The sequence below is a fragment of the Solanum verrucosum genome, unplaced genomic scaffold (genome assembly GCF_900185275.1).
Source record: "Solanum verrucosum unplaced genomic scaffold, falcon-dt-bn FXZP01000040.1, whole genome shotgun sequence".
Classification (NCBI taxonomy): Eukaryota; Viridiplantae; Streptophyta; class Magnoliopsida; order Solanales; family Solanaceae; genus Solanum; species Solanum verrucosum.
The window spans coordinates 2,958,778-2,974,565 of NW_026020323.1; the positions used below are offsets into that span (position 1 = coordinate 2,958,778).

Genomic DNA, 15,788 nt, shown 5'->3' on the forward strand with positions numbered 1-15,788 from the left:
TGTGAAATTTGTAATTTTTCATTTCTTATTCTAGCTTGCCTATATTTGAGCATTATGTACTCCCTTTAATTTTGTTTATTAATAAAACTGTAGCTAAAATACCACCATTGTTGTCAAATTTGTAAATCCATAAAGCTGAATTTTGGTTATCATAAGAGTTGTGACATTTGACTTTTAACTAATAAGTTACTTAAGAAAGTCAATACGACTTCAATTTCTAAAGAACTTATACCCCACTAGAGATAAGTTGGATTGCTAAAGGACAGATTACGTGTAATTTTTCTGGATATCATAAAGTTATCACCTTGTTTTTTCCTTTGACAAAGTCCTTCAGAGTTTGTTCATTCAAATATCAAGAAGTCAAATTTAAAGGTCTTGCAGAATATATGGTATACAAAGAAACTAGTACACTAGCATTAAGGGCCATATGCAAACACCTAAGGGTCACATAAATCATTTGCTGTTATGTGTAAAGGATATATGTGAAACAATTTAGTTTAGTATATAATAATAATTTAGCTAAGAGAAAAGGAGATTGTCACAACTATATATGGAGATAAAACTTGATCCTTCTCCCATTCTTCACTTCAGGATCTTCTTTCTCCAACAATCATCTAAAACGAATTCTGTATATCAGAGGGAAGTACCACCGTCATTAGACTATCTTCCAAAAGACAAATTCTTCGAGACTGAGGCCTCTTGTACGAGTGTCCTTCAAGTAGCTCTGGGAATCAAGGATCCTTTCAAATATTCCTAAAATGAAAACATATGTAATTAAGTTCATGAATACAAGGGGAGTAACTGTAAGAGAAAAAGAAGTGGGGAAAGGAGGCTTGTTTCATTTGGTTTCCATTGCAGATGTGAATCAATGCTACAAAGAGCTAGCAACATTTTGAAATAGAAAAGCTATCAACTCTCACTAAATTGCCAAGCTCAGGTGATTCCCTTTTATCGTAAAAAGGAAATCTGTTCAACCAACAGTTTGATATATAACCTTAAGTCATTGCTAACACTTCTCTTTTTGCCAAATAGGTGTTCTGTACCAAAATATTGAATCCACTTGTTCAAGAAAACTTGTCTTAGCAGCAAGCTAGAAGTATAGTCTCTGAGTAAATAGACCACTCTCTTTTTCCAGACTTGACAACAACATACCCAATGTAATTCCACAAGTGGGGTCTGGGGAGGGTGGTGCGTATGCAGACCTTACCCCTACCTTGTGAAGGTTGAGAGGTTGCTTCCGACAAACCCTCGGCTAAAGTAAAGCATATCAAAGCAGATTTGAAAAGGAAATGCAGTAGTGAAGAAGCCATGATCAAAATAACAGAGAAGAGAAAAGTAACAACAACAAATAATATGATAACCGTAGCAAAAGAAACAACAATCAAATGACCAATAATAAAATCGAAGAATAAGATAGTCATATTCCAGACTCAAGATTCTCAAATTTACTTTGATCACTGCTGCATATGGGGTTTAGTAGGAAGCAGGTCCCATAGTCTAGAAGGAATGAAGTTCCATTTCCCTCTATTTTGCGGAAACAAACTAACGAGGTTGTTACATGTTAAAACAGTGATCCTTCTTCTCCCGTTTTGTTCCCTACCAAACAACTAACTAGATTTGCTAAGTGTACCCTTAAAAATACATGGCTTTCTTAATCTTCCTCACTTCCTCAATACAAACAAGCACGCACCTACATACCTTGTATCTGTCAGATGCATCAATATTGTTCGAGAGATCTACTTGTAAGGAGCAAATAAGATTGATGAGTTGTGGCCACCAAATCCAAATGAATTTGATAATGCCACCTTAATATCCAGTCGTTCCTTTTTGGGACCAACAAGTATATTTGTATCCTGTTTCATTGATATTACATATCAGATGCGGTGATTACCAGGTCAATAAAGAGTAAAGCTGAAATAGTAAAACAGGGGAGACATGATATATCGAATGCTTTGTATATTCATGTCACAAAAGAATCTGTCTTGGTTGCAATATCAGAGCAAAGCCCTAATAATGCAGAAAATGTGAATCAAACTAATAGACTTGTGATTCATAACTCGTGAGTTTTTCATTTCCATAAAAGGCTCCACTATAAACCAGCTTTTGGCGATATAGTAAAAAATTCAGAGAAGCTGCAAAGTTAAACTTAACTAGCTGGTCAGCCATTAAGTGTAACCAACGACATGCTCTTGATACAGCAAGCTTTCTTAGCAGTTTCATATGATAAAATTCTTTATGTATGATGATAATCCATGCTTAAATGAACAAAAGATAAATCCTTACCACGCCTTCATCTGGGTTTTCAAGATTAATATTTGGATGAACCCAACCAGTTCGTATTGCCTGAGAAGTCCAATTCTAACCGTCAGTCAGCAGTTTCAGCCAGATAATTTTTGCAAGAGACACGTTTAAAAGTATAGTCAAGAAAGATTTACAGGATGAAATCTGTAATCATCAATCACCTTAAGAATAAGTTCTGCAACATCTATGTACTATCAAACTAATTTATCATTATCACAAATAAACTATAACAAAAACATGTTACTGCAACATGCTCAAGTAAATGTCCAAGGACTGTCTATCCTCACCATCCTTTCCACTGTCAAGGCAGGTTACAATGAAATTCAAGAACAGAGATGATACAATTAGAACTTTAATCTAACTTCAATTACACTGTGCAGCACCAACAAACTGCAAGGAACTATGTAGCAGCAGAAAATTGTCTTTGAATTATCTCAAAATAGGTAATCACTTATCCTAAAACAATCGCCATAGCTACTCTCGTAGCCAAAACAAAAAACTATACCCACATGGTAAAAATAATTAGATAAAGTTTGTCTCTTTTGCTTCATCAGTCAACATTTATTTAAATAATTTAAGTTGACAAAGTTACTCTACTCCCAGTTCATTTGGGTTCTTAACTTCAAGCTAGAGTAACTCACAGCAGCAACATTCACTGCAAAAAGCAACAATTTCTAACAAAAAATAAATTACCACTATGGAAAGCTCCTGCTGTGCATTGTTTCAAGGCTCCCACCAATGTTCCTTTGAAAATGTCTTCTACAGGCATGATTTTCTTCTTTCAAAACTCAGATTACATATACTTTTATGAATATGATGCGACTTCCTTGTACAAGTATGCTCTTTTTCTTAACAACAAAAAAAAAGTATGCTTCTTTTTTTCTTTTTAAATTCAAACAAGAAGTTGGTGAAGATATGATTTTATCATTTTAAAAATAATATTACATCCTACAACTTCTATGGATGTCTTCTTTTAAAAGTTGGATTACAACCTTAAACAACTATGAATTTGGTACCACCTAGCTATGAACATCTATACTATTAACTTAGAGAGAGGGCACTAATGTTGTTCAAAGGTGAAAAGTGTGGAAAAATGACAAGATAAGCTGGACTTCTACACCAAAGAAGTAATTGAAGCACGTGCTTTACTTAAGAGAGGAGTTGGTGAAGAATATGTGTTTGTCTTGTGTGTGTGTGTATATGTATGAATATACACATTCTGCAAGAGAAGTATAAAGACAAACCATTATCATGTGAACAAAGGAACTAAAAGAATTAAGTGAAATATATGAAATGAAAACCGTGACAATCAAGTCCAAATCCATACTAAGTTTCTCAGTCAAATGAAAGAATACGGTTGTAGATTTCTTCGTCAGGGATTAGCTTTTATGCTATAATTAGTAATTTTGAATTTCTGATGACTAACATATTTATCCATTGATTAGGAATTAATACAACTTTTCTGTTAACATAAAACTACATCACCTTGCAAGAGATTTATTGGTTAGTGTTCCCTCAAAGTCATGTCTTGAGCAAGCACACACCTTCGCACCTTGATACTTGCATAAAAGCACCGTTATCACGTTATGTGAAACATTGCCATCATTGCACACAGTTTCAGGACTAAAGCATGTACCCAAACTTTTTTTGATAGAACTAAATTGGTCATATACATTTTGTATAGCTCCTATATCATTTACATCCTACCTTATAACCACCTGTCCTGGAATTATTCAAAGATTTACAAGGTCACTCTCATTTCTGTTGGTAACGACAGTTTGAAAGGCCACTGTATTGAATATGAAACTTTTCTTTAACTTGACTCCAACTATCCATATTTTTGTTTTCTCCAGATCTCTTTTCCCAATTATTTGATGATAAAACAGTTAGTTACCTAGAAATTCATAGATTACACCCAAAAATCTAGTGTAGGTTAACCTGTTTACACACACACACAGAGACCTCAGAAGTATCATTACTGTCTAATACTTCCATGACATATTCATGGTTCGAATACGTAGCCAGGAAATATTTACAAAGTATACCTGAATTTCATGTCTTTTTCCGTAGTCTAAACATCAGAGAAGACCTAACCCAGGCCTAATGGAGTAACTTTTCTAGATAAAAAAATTCCCTAGTCCACCTGCACAAGTGCTTGCAAAATACCTGTATCGTGTTATCATTTATAACATCTGTAGACAACATTTCAGATGACAAATAATGTAGCACGGCCTATTTAACCTCGAGGCAAGGAATCATGGGTAACTTAATTTTTACTTTGACACATCGTCTTCTGACGGAGGATAACATCAGAAAGTCTGTCCGACGTGAAGAGTGTCATAAACTACATCAGGGCGCAATACTCTAAGCAACAATATATATATAAAAAGAACTCAATTTTGTATACCCTCACCTTGATTAAGTTGGTCTATATACCACTATTAACATTAAGGGCATCCTACTGTGGCTTTCCAGAGCGTACCCAGATGTCACGGCTAGAAACTGGTTATTTTAGTAGCTTGCATTACCCCATTCCCTGGATGAACTTTGTACAAAGTGGAGATACCCATATCCAAGGGTAGGATTTAATATCAAAGCGGTGTAGCTTTCAATATGATATTGCACATACATTGCCATGCACTTCATTTTTATGTATGCAGGTCCTACGCAAAATCGTTGCTGATACTCTTGCCAGGTTTATGCTCAACAAATCAGATTGGCAGATCAGAAGTAAATCATAACCCTTCTGTAAAGATATTCTTGAACTTGAAAGCAAATAGATTTTAAAGGATTGCATCAACACTTAGGTTTAGTTTTTCCAGATTCCAAGGTAGTTGATGTTTCTATCCCTACGAGTCATTTATGTCTACTTGAGGTTACATTGACCAACAGTTCAACATCATCAAGACCAGGTGGTTAGGCCTTTACTAATTTTCCTCTCTGTAAAAAGTTAGCCAGTCCCTTTGCTTCCCCTTCTTTAGGTCCCACAACGTGCCATCGCTACTAATTGGCATAAATACGCATTTTCACTGGCAGCTGATATTAACAACCATGTATATTTTCGTTTCTTTATTGTCTATTACATCAATAAGTGAACTCAAATTCAAAAGGAAACCAATTCATGTCACGAAATTGTAAAAAATTGAAACTTCCTCAGTAAAACAGCTTCAGTTGTGCTCTCTGTATTAGCAGCCACAAGTTCACTCTCAAGAAAAAAAAAAAAGTTCTAGAGCACACAAACAAATGAGGAACCAAATTAATCTGTTGCTTCTTCACTTCCCCCGAAACGGTTGCTAAAAATAGTATGAGATGCTAATGACGTTATCTAGTTCAATTAGATGCTTACATAAATAACAGAATGATTTGGTCTATTCAACAGGATGACACCAAAATAATATCCAAATCACCCAACAGGGTACACAAGCAGAAATATCAGAATCTGCAGCCAGAAAATCTACTATGCAAGAAAATAGTTGGATGAAATGTTACACAAGAAACTAGAAAGCAACTGAACTGCAGCTGCAGCAAACTTTGAGGAGTTATGAGATAAAAGAACCTGAATAGTTGCCACAGCTTCAACAGCACCAGCAGCTCCAAGCAGGTGACCAATCATAGATTTTGTGGAGTTAACTCGCAACTGAAAACATAGAGCAGTGGCTGATTAAACAGCTGAACCAAAAACCTGAGAGGATTGGCATGGACACAGTAGTTCAATGAGAGAACTTCAATCTAACCTCTGGATTCTGGCCAAAACAATGAACAAGAGCTTGATACTCCTTGAGATCTCCTGCTGGTGTGGATGTTGCATGCGCATTAATGTAGTTTACATCTTCCTTGGCTACCCCTGACTGAGCTAATGCCTTCTCTACACATAGGATGACTCCAGTTCCTGCTAGTTTAGAGAATAGAAGAGTTCAAAGTTTTCCTTTTCTCTATTGTATATCTCAGTAAACATGAGATTGTGCATTCTTATTATGTTAAGCTAAATTCTGTTTTGAGTAAGCTACAAATTGTGCAAGTATATCTGGCTGGTTTGGAAGAATCTTTCAACTACAATTATCAGAAAATACTAGAACTTGAGGAACTAGCCTTGATGGGTACAACTGCATCTCCAACTTAGGCAAAACAGAAAAAAGAAGCTAAGAAATAGTATATCATTTAAGTCACTACAACCAGGAAGAAGCAGTTTATTTCGAGATTTGCAGTTGACATGAGAAAAAGAATAAAGTCAAGCATGGCAAGATAGGTGGGCCACACAGAGGAGTCCATCAGGAGCTTTGTGTGACTCATGCATCCCATAAAAGGTAATTTTTATAAGATGTCAATAAAGGAGTAAATACCTTGTGGAACAAAATCTTGGTGACTAAAGAAAAACATGCAAGTTATAAGTCATTAGGTAAGAGAAGAAACATATTTTTTTTCAAACGAAGCCAACGTATAATCAAAGGATCAAATCCTATATATGGTTAGGGGCAGTACCTTTTATGAGATGGATGGATAGACAGATTCAAGAATATCTGCTGCTCTATTTGTTTGAAAAAGCAAGGCACCAGATATTTAAGGCCATAGAAAGAGAAGATGAAAAGAGAAGAGGTTTGGGAGATGTATTACCCTAACCATTTAGCCACACAACTTTCCCATCAAAATTTAAACCCTTCCAGAGTATAAGATGTATAGAGTGATGGAATCATATTTTGGAGGCCTCTATTTCACAGCTAATAATTGGAGGGGTAAATTAAACATAAAACGCTTCCGTTTCATCATGCAAAAAGTAAATCTTACATTTGATATGCCATCCTTAAGAAAAGCAAGGCAATCCTAGATACAGAGAAGAAAAAAAGGGAAAAGGAGTCGGACAGGTCCATCTAGAAATGAAGAAATTTCAATGTTCAAAAGTTTCTTTGATGTTGCCCGCCAAAACATACTTCTGTGTCGTTCCAATTTTATTGGATATCCCTGAAGGAACTGTCACCCAAAAACACACTTTTTAATTACAAAACATAACCCTATGTAATCCCACAAGTGGGGTATAGAGAGGGGAAGATAGATGCCGACCTTACCCCTACCTTTGTGGATTAAAGAGGTTGTTTCTCATAAACCCTCGCTCAAAAGGAATGTCATCAAAGCAGGATTGCAAGAAAAATGACAACCAAATTCCAAGTTACAAAGTAAATGAAGCAACAAATAGTAATACACATAGAAGAATAAGAAACTACAAAATCACTAAATAATGCTACTAATCATGAGAAGAGGCAAGGAGGAGGCTAGCCCCATATAGTACGAAAAATTCTCACCCCTAATAACCTTGCAGTCTTGCATAAACCTCTATCACACTTCCAAAGGAGCACGTAATCTATCTGAGTCTTAGCCACCGCACTAGCATAGGTCACCAGGTGCTCTTCCCACTATTGGAAGCTCGAGTTAGCTATGACCATCTCGAAAGCTTTCGCGCAATCTAAAAGGGAAACTCCTTCATTTCTATCCCCAAAACTAGTTTAATGGCCATCATCCTATCATTCATCCTCCTAACCTCTACCACTTGCTCCCTAAGTTCCTTGTCTACTAAAATATCTACTCGAGCTTCCTGAGTACCACAACTTCAACCCGTCTACATCCCTAGCCTTGGTTCCTACCCATTTGATTTCTTAGACTCAATCTACATTGATCTTCCTCTTCTTGCGAAATCTTCACTAACTCTATCTAATTAACCAATGAAAAGAACCCCAACAACCGAATAGCTTCACAAGAGAACTATACAATTTTTGGATGAAAATTCCGACATATCTGTTATATAGATTTGTGTACCTGTACGGATACGGTAAGGATGTGCATAACCGTATAACTATCCGGCATGAGTAAATGCAATTTTTGCTAAGTTTTACTGAATTTAAAGGTCCACGAGAAGAATATCGATGTCACACCCATTCAACATGGACACATCTATGCAAATTAAGAATATTTTTTTTTTATGACAAGGGAAACCGACAGCCGCTACCCTTTGGGTGCGCACAGGGTAAAAACCCACTCCGATGCAATAGCTCGCAAACCACACAGGCGAGGTAACCCACACTAGGCAAGCTCGGTGCGACGAGCTCGACCCAGAAGGCAAACCCCTTGCTTTCAGAGACAAGGGGTTTCGAACTTGAGACCTCCAACATGGAAGTCCAAGCTCAAACCACTAGGCCACCCCAAAGGGTAAAATTAAGAATATATATATGAGAGAAATTACCTTTAGGATGAGGCTCTGTCATGTGATAAGCATCACAAGTAAAACTTCCACCTAGAAATTCAGCATAGATTGTTGCACCTCTTTGCTGCTCATGAAATTTAAAAAGAAAACTTAAAACAATTATATGACCCGGGATTGGCTTTTTATCTTTCATATTCTGTTTGAGGATCAACAAGCGGGTGAGCAAGAAAGCATTTATTGATTTTGAAGCATAAATCACCTTGGCATGCTCAAGTTCTTCCAGAAGCAGGACACCAGCTCCTTCACCCATGACAAATCCATCGCGATTCTGTCCAGGATTAAGATAAAAATAAGAAGGAAGCAATTCTTACTAAATATGCTACACACACGCACAACCAGGAAAAGGATGGGGTTGAAATTTTGTAGTGCTATTGCTTCATCTTACAAGTCATTTGAATATAGCAATTAACATAAGCACGTAAGATGTAAGCAAAAAGTTGAGAATCCCGTAAAAGGTCATGATTCTCTGTAAAGTGCATCCTATCGTCCATGGTGATTGGAATATCATATTTGCTCCGAAAGTACACTAAAAATATAAATATTCCACCAATATAAAACAGGTGTTTTTAATTCCTACAAAATATCTTGTATGCCTCTCTTCCACAAAGTTCACATGAGTGCCAATGGAGCTACATGGTCATAAATTCTGAAGAAAATATGCCATACAAGTTCAATCTGATGGAATGGAAACTGCAGTTTGAGATATGCATAACTCACTCAGTAAACAAGAGAAAAATTCAAAGTCGAATATTTCTAATTTCCTATTAGTCCCAAACTCAAGAACTGCAACAGGAATAGCACAAGTACACTAGAATCACCAATCCATTCCACAAATATTTGTGCTAACAACTAGACAGAAAGCAGAGGAACAAGAGCAAAAGATTTACAAGACATTACACTATCCCAAGGCCGAGAAGCTCTTGAAGGGTCGGTATTTCTCTGTGAAAGTGCTCTGCAAGCAACAAATCCTCCCAATCCTGCAAAAGAAATAAAAAAACAAAATAACACAAAATTATATAAAACAACAGTTTTACAACCTCAGCTTGATAGGCTAAACTTCTGGTAAAAGAGAACAGGTACATACCAATTGGTATAATTGCTGCATCTGATCCACCGCACAGCATCAAGTCCTACATTGTCATTGTGTAAAAAGAGAGAACTAAGCTACTAAGAATGTTAATTCTTGGAATCATCTGTCTATGTATAAGGAACTCTATGAACAATGGTAAGACAAAACTGAATCCTCTGCTTCCTACAGCTTTCTATGACTTAAAGGCTTGAAACTTACAGCTTCACCTCTAATGATGTGGTTAGCGGCATTCAATATGCAGAAGTTGCTTGTTGCACATGCTGTTGAAATTGAATAATTTGGACCCATCCATCCCTGCAATTGAATTTTTAAGAAGGCACACAAATCTGGGTGTTACTTAATCATACATCACAGCTAATAACTGAAAACTTAAAACTTTGGCTAACCAGGTCCATGGCAAGCATGGCAGAACCCATGTTTGTAGTTGCAAATGGGACACAAAAAGGATTCATCTTCCTATAGGAAACCCTTAGAGCCTCTATTGCATCATTAAAAACCTGCTCAAGTAAAGCAAATCAGTTAGTGAGTGGTCACTTAGCTTGATTCTAGCAAAGACTACTGGTCTGCATAGGGATTCTCTCTAAGGAGATTTCGATGCATGGGCAATCATGTACAAGCCGTTGCTCAATTATATTTGAGATGTTGGAGACCAAATAGAGCTGATCCCAGAAGCACATAAATAACAAAATAAAATGGAAAAAGAAAGTTGGCATATTTGACCAGCGAAATTTTCATCAGATTTGTGATTAAAGAAAAAGAAAGTGGATCACCTTCATCCCACCCATAGCAGAGCCAATTAAAACTCCACATCTTCTTTTATCCAATTCATTCATCATGTCTTCAGTAATTCCACCATCTGAGAGTGCTTTCTTACCTGCCGTTAGCATGTAAAGCATGAACTTGTCCATTCTTTTAGAAAGTTTGGGTACAATCCAGCCATCAGTTGAGAAAGACTTGATCTCTCCAGCAATTCTCTGCGATATGTACCTCATTATCAACATCTAAATAACTAAAGTTGAAGAAAACAAGCCCAAGAAGAAGACGTACTGTTGGATACTGAGAACAATCAAAAGCTTCTATTTCACTTATGCCACTGACACCTTCAAGCAGGTTTTCATAAAACGTGTGGGGATCATGACCAACTGGTGTGGTCACACCCATCCCTGTCACAACAACTCGCCTTTCCTTGGTTGGAGGTTTCTTCTTTGGTGCAGCCTCCATGGCCGATTGGGAAGCAATTGCCATTACCTCCCCTGGTACAAGGAGCAGCCAAATACATCAAAATCTATGTAAGAAAGTTGATAACTTGAAGGAAAGCGTATTAGAAAATGATGTAGAAATTCACAACTTCGTAGTTCTGTGGCAATACTCCAAAGAAAACCCAATCGTGTAGCTTGATACAAAAGACGGATAATATTTTCCAAAAAAAAGATTCCATGATAAAATCATTTTCTAAAATTTGGTCATCACAAGGTAACCACTTTCTACCAAAAAGAAAGAAAGGGGGACAATGATTTCCTTTACGTCCAGCCTTTAGGTCCAGCCAATAACTACAACTCTTAAACTTGTTCCAACAAGTTGTTTTCAATCTCTAATACTAAAACAAAATATCACACAACATTATGCACATATTTTATCTTCCACCTTGTATGATCATCATAAGCACCTATTTTTTAATACCCAACCAAACTTTTGAAAAGAACCAACAAATGGTTTCAAGTATGAGAAAATACACTAATGGTAGCCCAAAGAAACAACCAAGAAACACAGTTGGAAGTGTTGAGGCATGATCTCGAAATCCAACAAGAAACAAGTTTGCAGACATTAAGCAACAAACAAATTGCATGATCTATCACTCTTTTCACATGACACGCAATGCCAAAATGAACAAGTCTAGAATAATCAATAAACTCAATTCAATTTCACCAACCTGGGTCTGTTTAAAATGTAAAAAAACAAATATAAGAACACACTCACTAACTAGTTATAACAATCAACCATGCAACCTTGAGAATAAACACACTCCAAAATAACAAATGCATCTCCAATTCTAACCAACCTTAATTTTAACGAAACATATAAAAAGGGGCACGAAAAAACCATCAATCAAGCATAAAGGTAGAATTTACCTGTTTGAGCAGAAGAGATACTTTTTGTTGGGGGACGAGTAGCTGCGGATCCGGTAAATAGAAAGCAGGAATTGGAAGAGGAAAATCCAGTAATGGTACGGTTAGGTTGAGATAAGAAGGAAGAAGAGATTGGAAATGTAACAGGATTATTGGATTTGGAGTTTATGAAAACCCCTTTGGTTGTTTTACTTGGAATAGCCCATTTGCATTTAGACTTATAAATCCCAAAAAAACCATGTAATTCATGCTCCTTTTCACCAGGAACTGACATGCATGACCCAATCATCCATGACGATACCGTCGATGACGCCATTTTTCTTAAAATTCCGATCAAACTATACAACCCCTTTATATATATATAAACTTTGAACTCAAAAGATGAAAGAAGACAATAGCAATGGTGAAAAATGCAGAGGGCGGAGAGTTCAGTTCAGAAAAACTTTAGAGCGAAGGAGGGGGGGGGGGGGGGGGTTGGTTAAATCTGAGAGAGATGAAGAAACAAAAATATGTTGTCGTTTTCCTGGATCTCTGCGCACTATAAAAAACCATATCAGAGCCAAGCTTTTATTTTTATATTTTTTATTATTAGACTAATATATTTTTTAATTATAATTCTTTAATAAAATAAACACAATATCTGAGTCCCTGGTATAAACAGCACCAGCCAAGTGTTCTCTCACTCTATAAATTCCAAATCTTTTCTCTTATCTATGTCTCATGTGCCAACCATAATATGCAAACAAATTTAGTACTCCTATACAATAAAATAATCTACTGTCTCTGTTCATATTAAATGAGCATCCTGTTAAAAATTTGTGTCACATGATTATTTATTAAATTATTATGTTTTTTTTATTTTAACCTTTATAATTAATATGACCTTGGAAGTTTAAATAATATTTTGAAGATTTAATTTTTTTTTTAAGAGACTAATTAATATGAACAAAAGGCAAAATAGTAAAGGTGATCAATATATTAGTGATTTTTAATTACACTGTAAAATAGAAATGATACATCTAATATGAAAGGATGGGAGTAAATTTTTAAGTTTCACTTTTTTTTACTTAGAATTCAATAATATTTAGTTTGGTATTTTTTTTAAATGATTTAAAAAATCAATTAAATCAATTAGACAATTACTATCATATATATATATATATATATATATATAGAGAGAGAGAGAGAGAGAGAGAGAGAGTATTTTTTTTTCTTTTAATTCTCTTGGTCTTGTTTTAATAGTATTGTTTTGTTTATTGTTGTTCATAACAAAAAAAATGAGAAAAATCAAATTAAACCAATTAGACAGTTACTATTTTTATTTTATATTATTATTATTATTATTATTATTATTATTATTATTATTATTATTATTATTATTATTATTATATATAAATATCCTTTCTATGGGATGAGTTCAATAGCTATAAAATCAAGTGGTTTAAATTTTCATAAATTACAGGCTATATAGCCGAGTTTACGTACGTAATTTTGAAAAATAAAATCTTAATTTATTGAGTAAAAATTTATATTGAAGATTATGAGAATAGTTTGACTAATTTAATAATTATTTTTTACACGATTAATTTTGTAATATAGAGTTAAATTACTAAGATTAGTTTTTTTATCATATTATTCTTAAAATTAGTGAATAATTTCATTATTAATAATACGGGGACAATTCCCCCACCCACATACATCTAAAGTTCATGACAAATGCTCTTAATCGTAAGAATTTGAGCAAAACGGGAGGTTATGAGATTAGTTTGACTATTTTTAATAATTATTTTTTACACTACGAATTTATAAATAAAGTTAAATTACCAACATTATTGTTTTTAATTATATCATTCTTAGAATTAGTAAATAAATTCATTATATTATTGCTATAGGAAAATAAAATGTTTAAATAGTTATGTAAAACAAGGTATATAATTTCATGTTCCGAAACAATAACTCATTCAGAAGGAGAAAAAAAAAGAATGAAATAATATATATATATACTCATTCAACCCCTCCCCTCCCCCTCCCAAAACATGAAAACAATAAAGATAAAATTGATTTATTTTGAATAGTTAAAGGGTAAAATTAACATTTTTTTCTTAATTTTGAACAATTATTATGAAGAATATTGTTTTTGATTAGTTGAAGAACAGTTTAAAACTAATTGACTAATGACAATGATATTTTTAAGCAAAAAAATATAACAAAATAAATAAACGTATTTGTAATAAGATGCGAACAAAAATTAAAGTCACTAAAAATTCAACGAAAGTTACACACTTGATTATGAAAAAAAGCACATAAAATTTATACTAAAATATTCAGAGATAATTAGACACCTAATTATAAGAACAAAAAAAGAGTCAAGAATGACACTAAATTATGTGAAACTAAATAAAAATATCTTCAATTAATAGTTTAGGTTAAAATATTTTTACCGTTAACAGTATGGTCCAAAATACCCTCATTATTAGTTAATAGATAAAAAAAAGTCCGTAAAAAAAAGCATATGAAGTCATTTTATTTTAACTGATAAAATAATATCAAGAAGAAAAAAAAAGATTATTTGTTACTGTTTATTAGCTAATTTTAATTTTAAAAGAAGAAACAAGAATGATAGAGTGACAATAGAGCAGTGCAAAAGCGGTGTGGGACGAATGCAAAGTAGGACGGTTAATCCGATTAAAATCTTAAGTAGTAATTTTTAATACTATGCGAGTGCATAATTATGTAGATTGAAAAATTGTCTGATAAAAAAGTTAGCTGAAGGTTTTTAATTTTATGTTGTTTGCTCAGCTAAATTTTGTGAAATCAATTAATGCGGCCTTCAAAATCTCTTTTTGATTTCTGACAACATAAAATTAGAAACTTTGAGTTATCTTCACTTGCACAAAAATTTAAAAATAATTTATTATTAAATTGCTAGCTTGCCTAATAAAAGAGATTTATATTAATTAAAAATGTTACTAGCTAATAGCCTAATAAAATAATTTTAAATCAACATTTAAATTATTTTTAATATAATAATGATTATTTATAAAACTTTAAAATATTTGTATATGTAAATAAACATAAACGAGACGAACCAAATTTATATGGTTACAGGATGGAGCGAATTGATAATAGATAAAAATGTTAAGCAGGATTGAGAATTTTGTGGGTTTGACTACCCCTCCCACACCCATTGTCACCCCTAAAGAATGGGTTCTTTAAAAGTAAGGAGTATTTCAAATAAATATATTATTTTTTTCTTTTAAAATATATATATTTTTTAATAATAATTCTTTTTATTAGAAATGTTTATCCTATAAAATTACGGTTGTCTAAACTCAAAAATAGCTAGTTAGACACCTAATTTTGACATGTTAGGATTTGAGTCTTCTACTACCCGATCAATTTAAGGAAAAAAACTGATTTTCACCACGGTCTAGGGGTGCGCAGCAGTTGGGATTTAGTTTGTCAATTTTTTATTTGTGAACACGCTAAATTGATACTCAAATCAATAAAATATTAATAATTGATTGTTGTTTAATCAGTTTTTAGTCCTTAATACGGTTCGATTTTTTATTTAATCAGCAAGAAAATGCTTATATAATCATATACATGATGTTCATAAAATAAAAATAATAGAAAGAATAAAAGTGCACTTTTATTTGCGATAAAAATGTTCTAATTTCTTCTAAAGATTCATGCAATAAATTATAAAAAATAATATTAAAATGTCTTTCTTTATAACAATTGAATCTAAAACCGAGAAGAGAGAATGTGTCGTAATAGAAAGACGGATAATGTAGTTTGAATTGCCTACAAACCGAAAGTTATACTAAAATTTAGGGAATATGGTTGGTAAAATATTAAAGCTCATATAATTAAGAGCAAAATTTAGGATATTAATTTAACTATTAACCAAAATGACAAAACTGAACATCAAATTGATAATCTAACAAAAAAAATATTATAAAATCATTTAAAAAGTATCAACTCAATAACACAATATTAAAAAATTAATAATATTTTT

At 33.6% G+C, this 15,788-nt stretch overlaps 1 protein-coding gene across 1 annotated transcript; it reads right to left on the bottom strand.

The window, feature by feature from the left end:
* Nucleotides 1-382: 382 nt before the first annotated feature.
* Nucleotides 383-12,312, bottom strand: LOC125835431 (3-oxoacyl-[acyl-carrier-protein] synthase II, chloroplastic-like). Its single transcript, XM_049514557.1, has 14 exons — nucleotides 11,771-12,312; nucleotides 10,689-10,894; nucleotides 10,412-10,615; nucleotides 10,028-10,138; nucleotides 9,840-9,935; nucleotides 9,636-9,681; nucleotides 9,449-9,528; nucleotides 8,751-8,819; nucleotides 8,531-8,615; nucleotides 6,036-6,190; nucleotides 5,858-5,938; nucleotides 2,284-2,343; nucleotides 1,699-1,853; nucleotides 383-753 (listed from the first exon to the last, which is right to left on the bottom strand). The coding sequence occupies exons 1-13, from the start codon at nucleotides 12,081-12,083 to the stop codon at nucleotides 1,737-1,739; spliced, it is 1,623 nt and encodes a 540-aa protein (XP_049370514.1). The 5' UTR covers nucleotides 12,084-12,312; the 3' UTR covers nucleotides 383-753; nucleotides 1,699-1,736.
* Nucleotides 12,313-15,788: the final 3,476 nt, after the last annotated feature.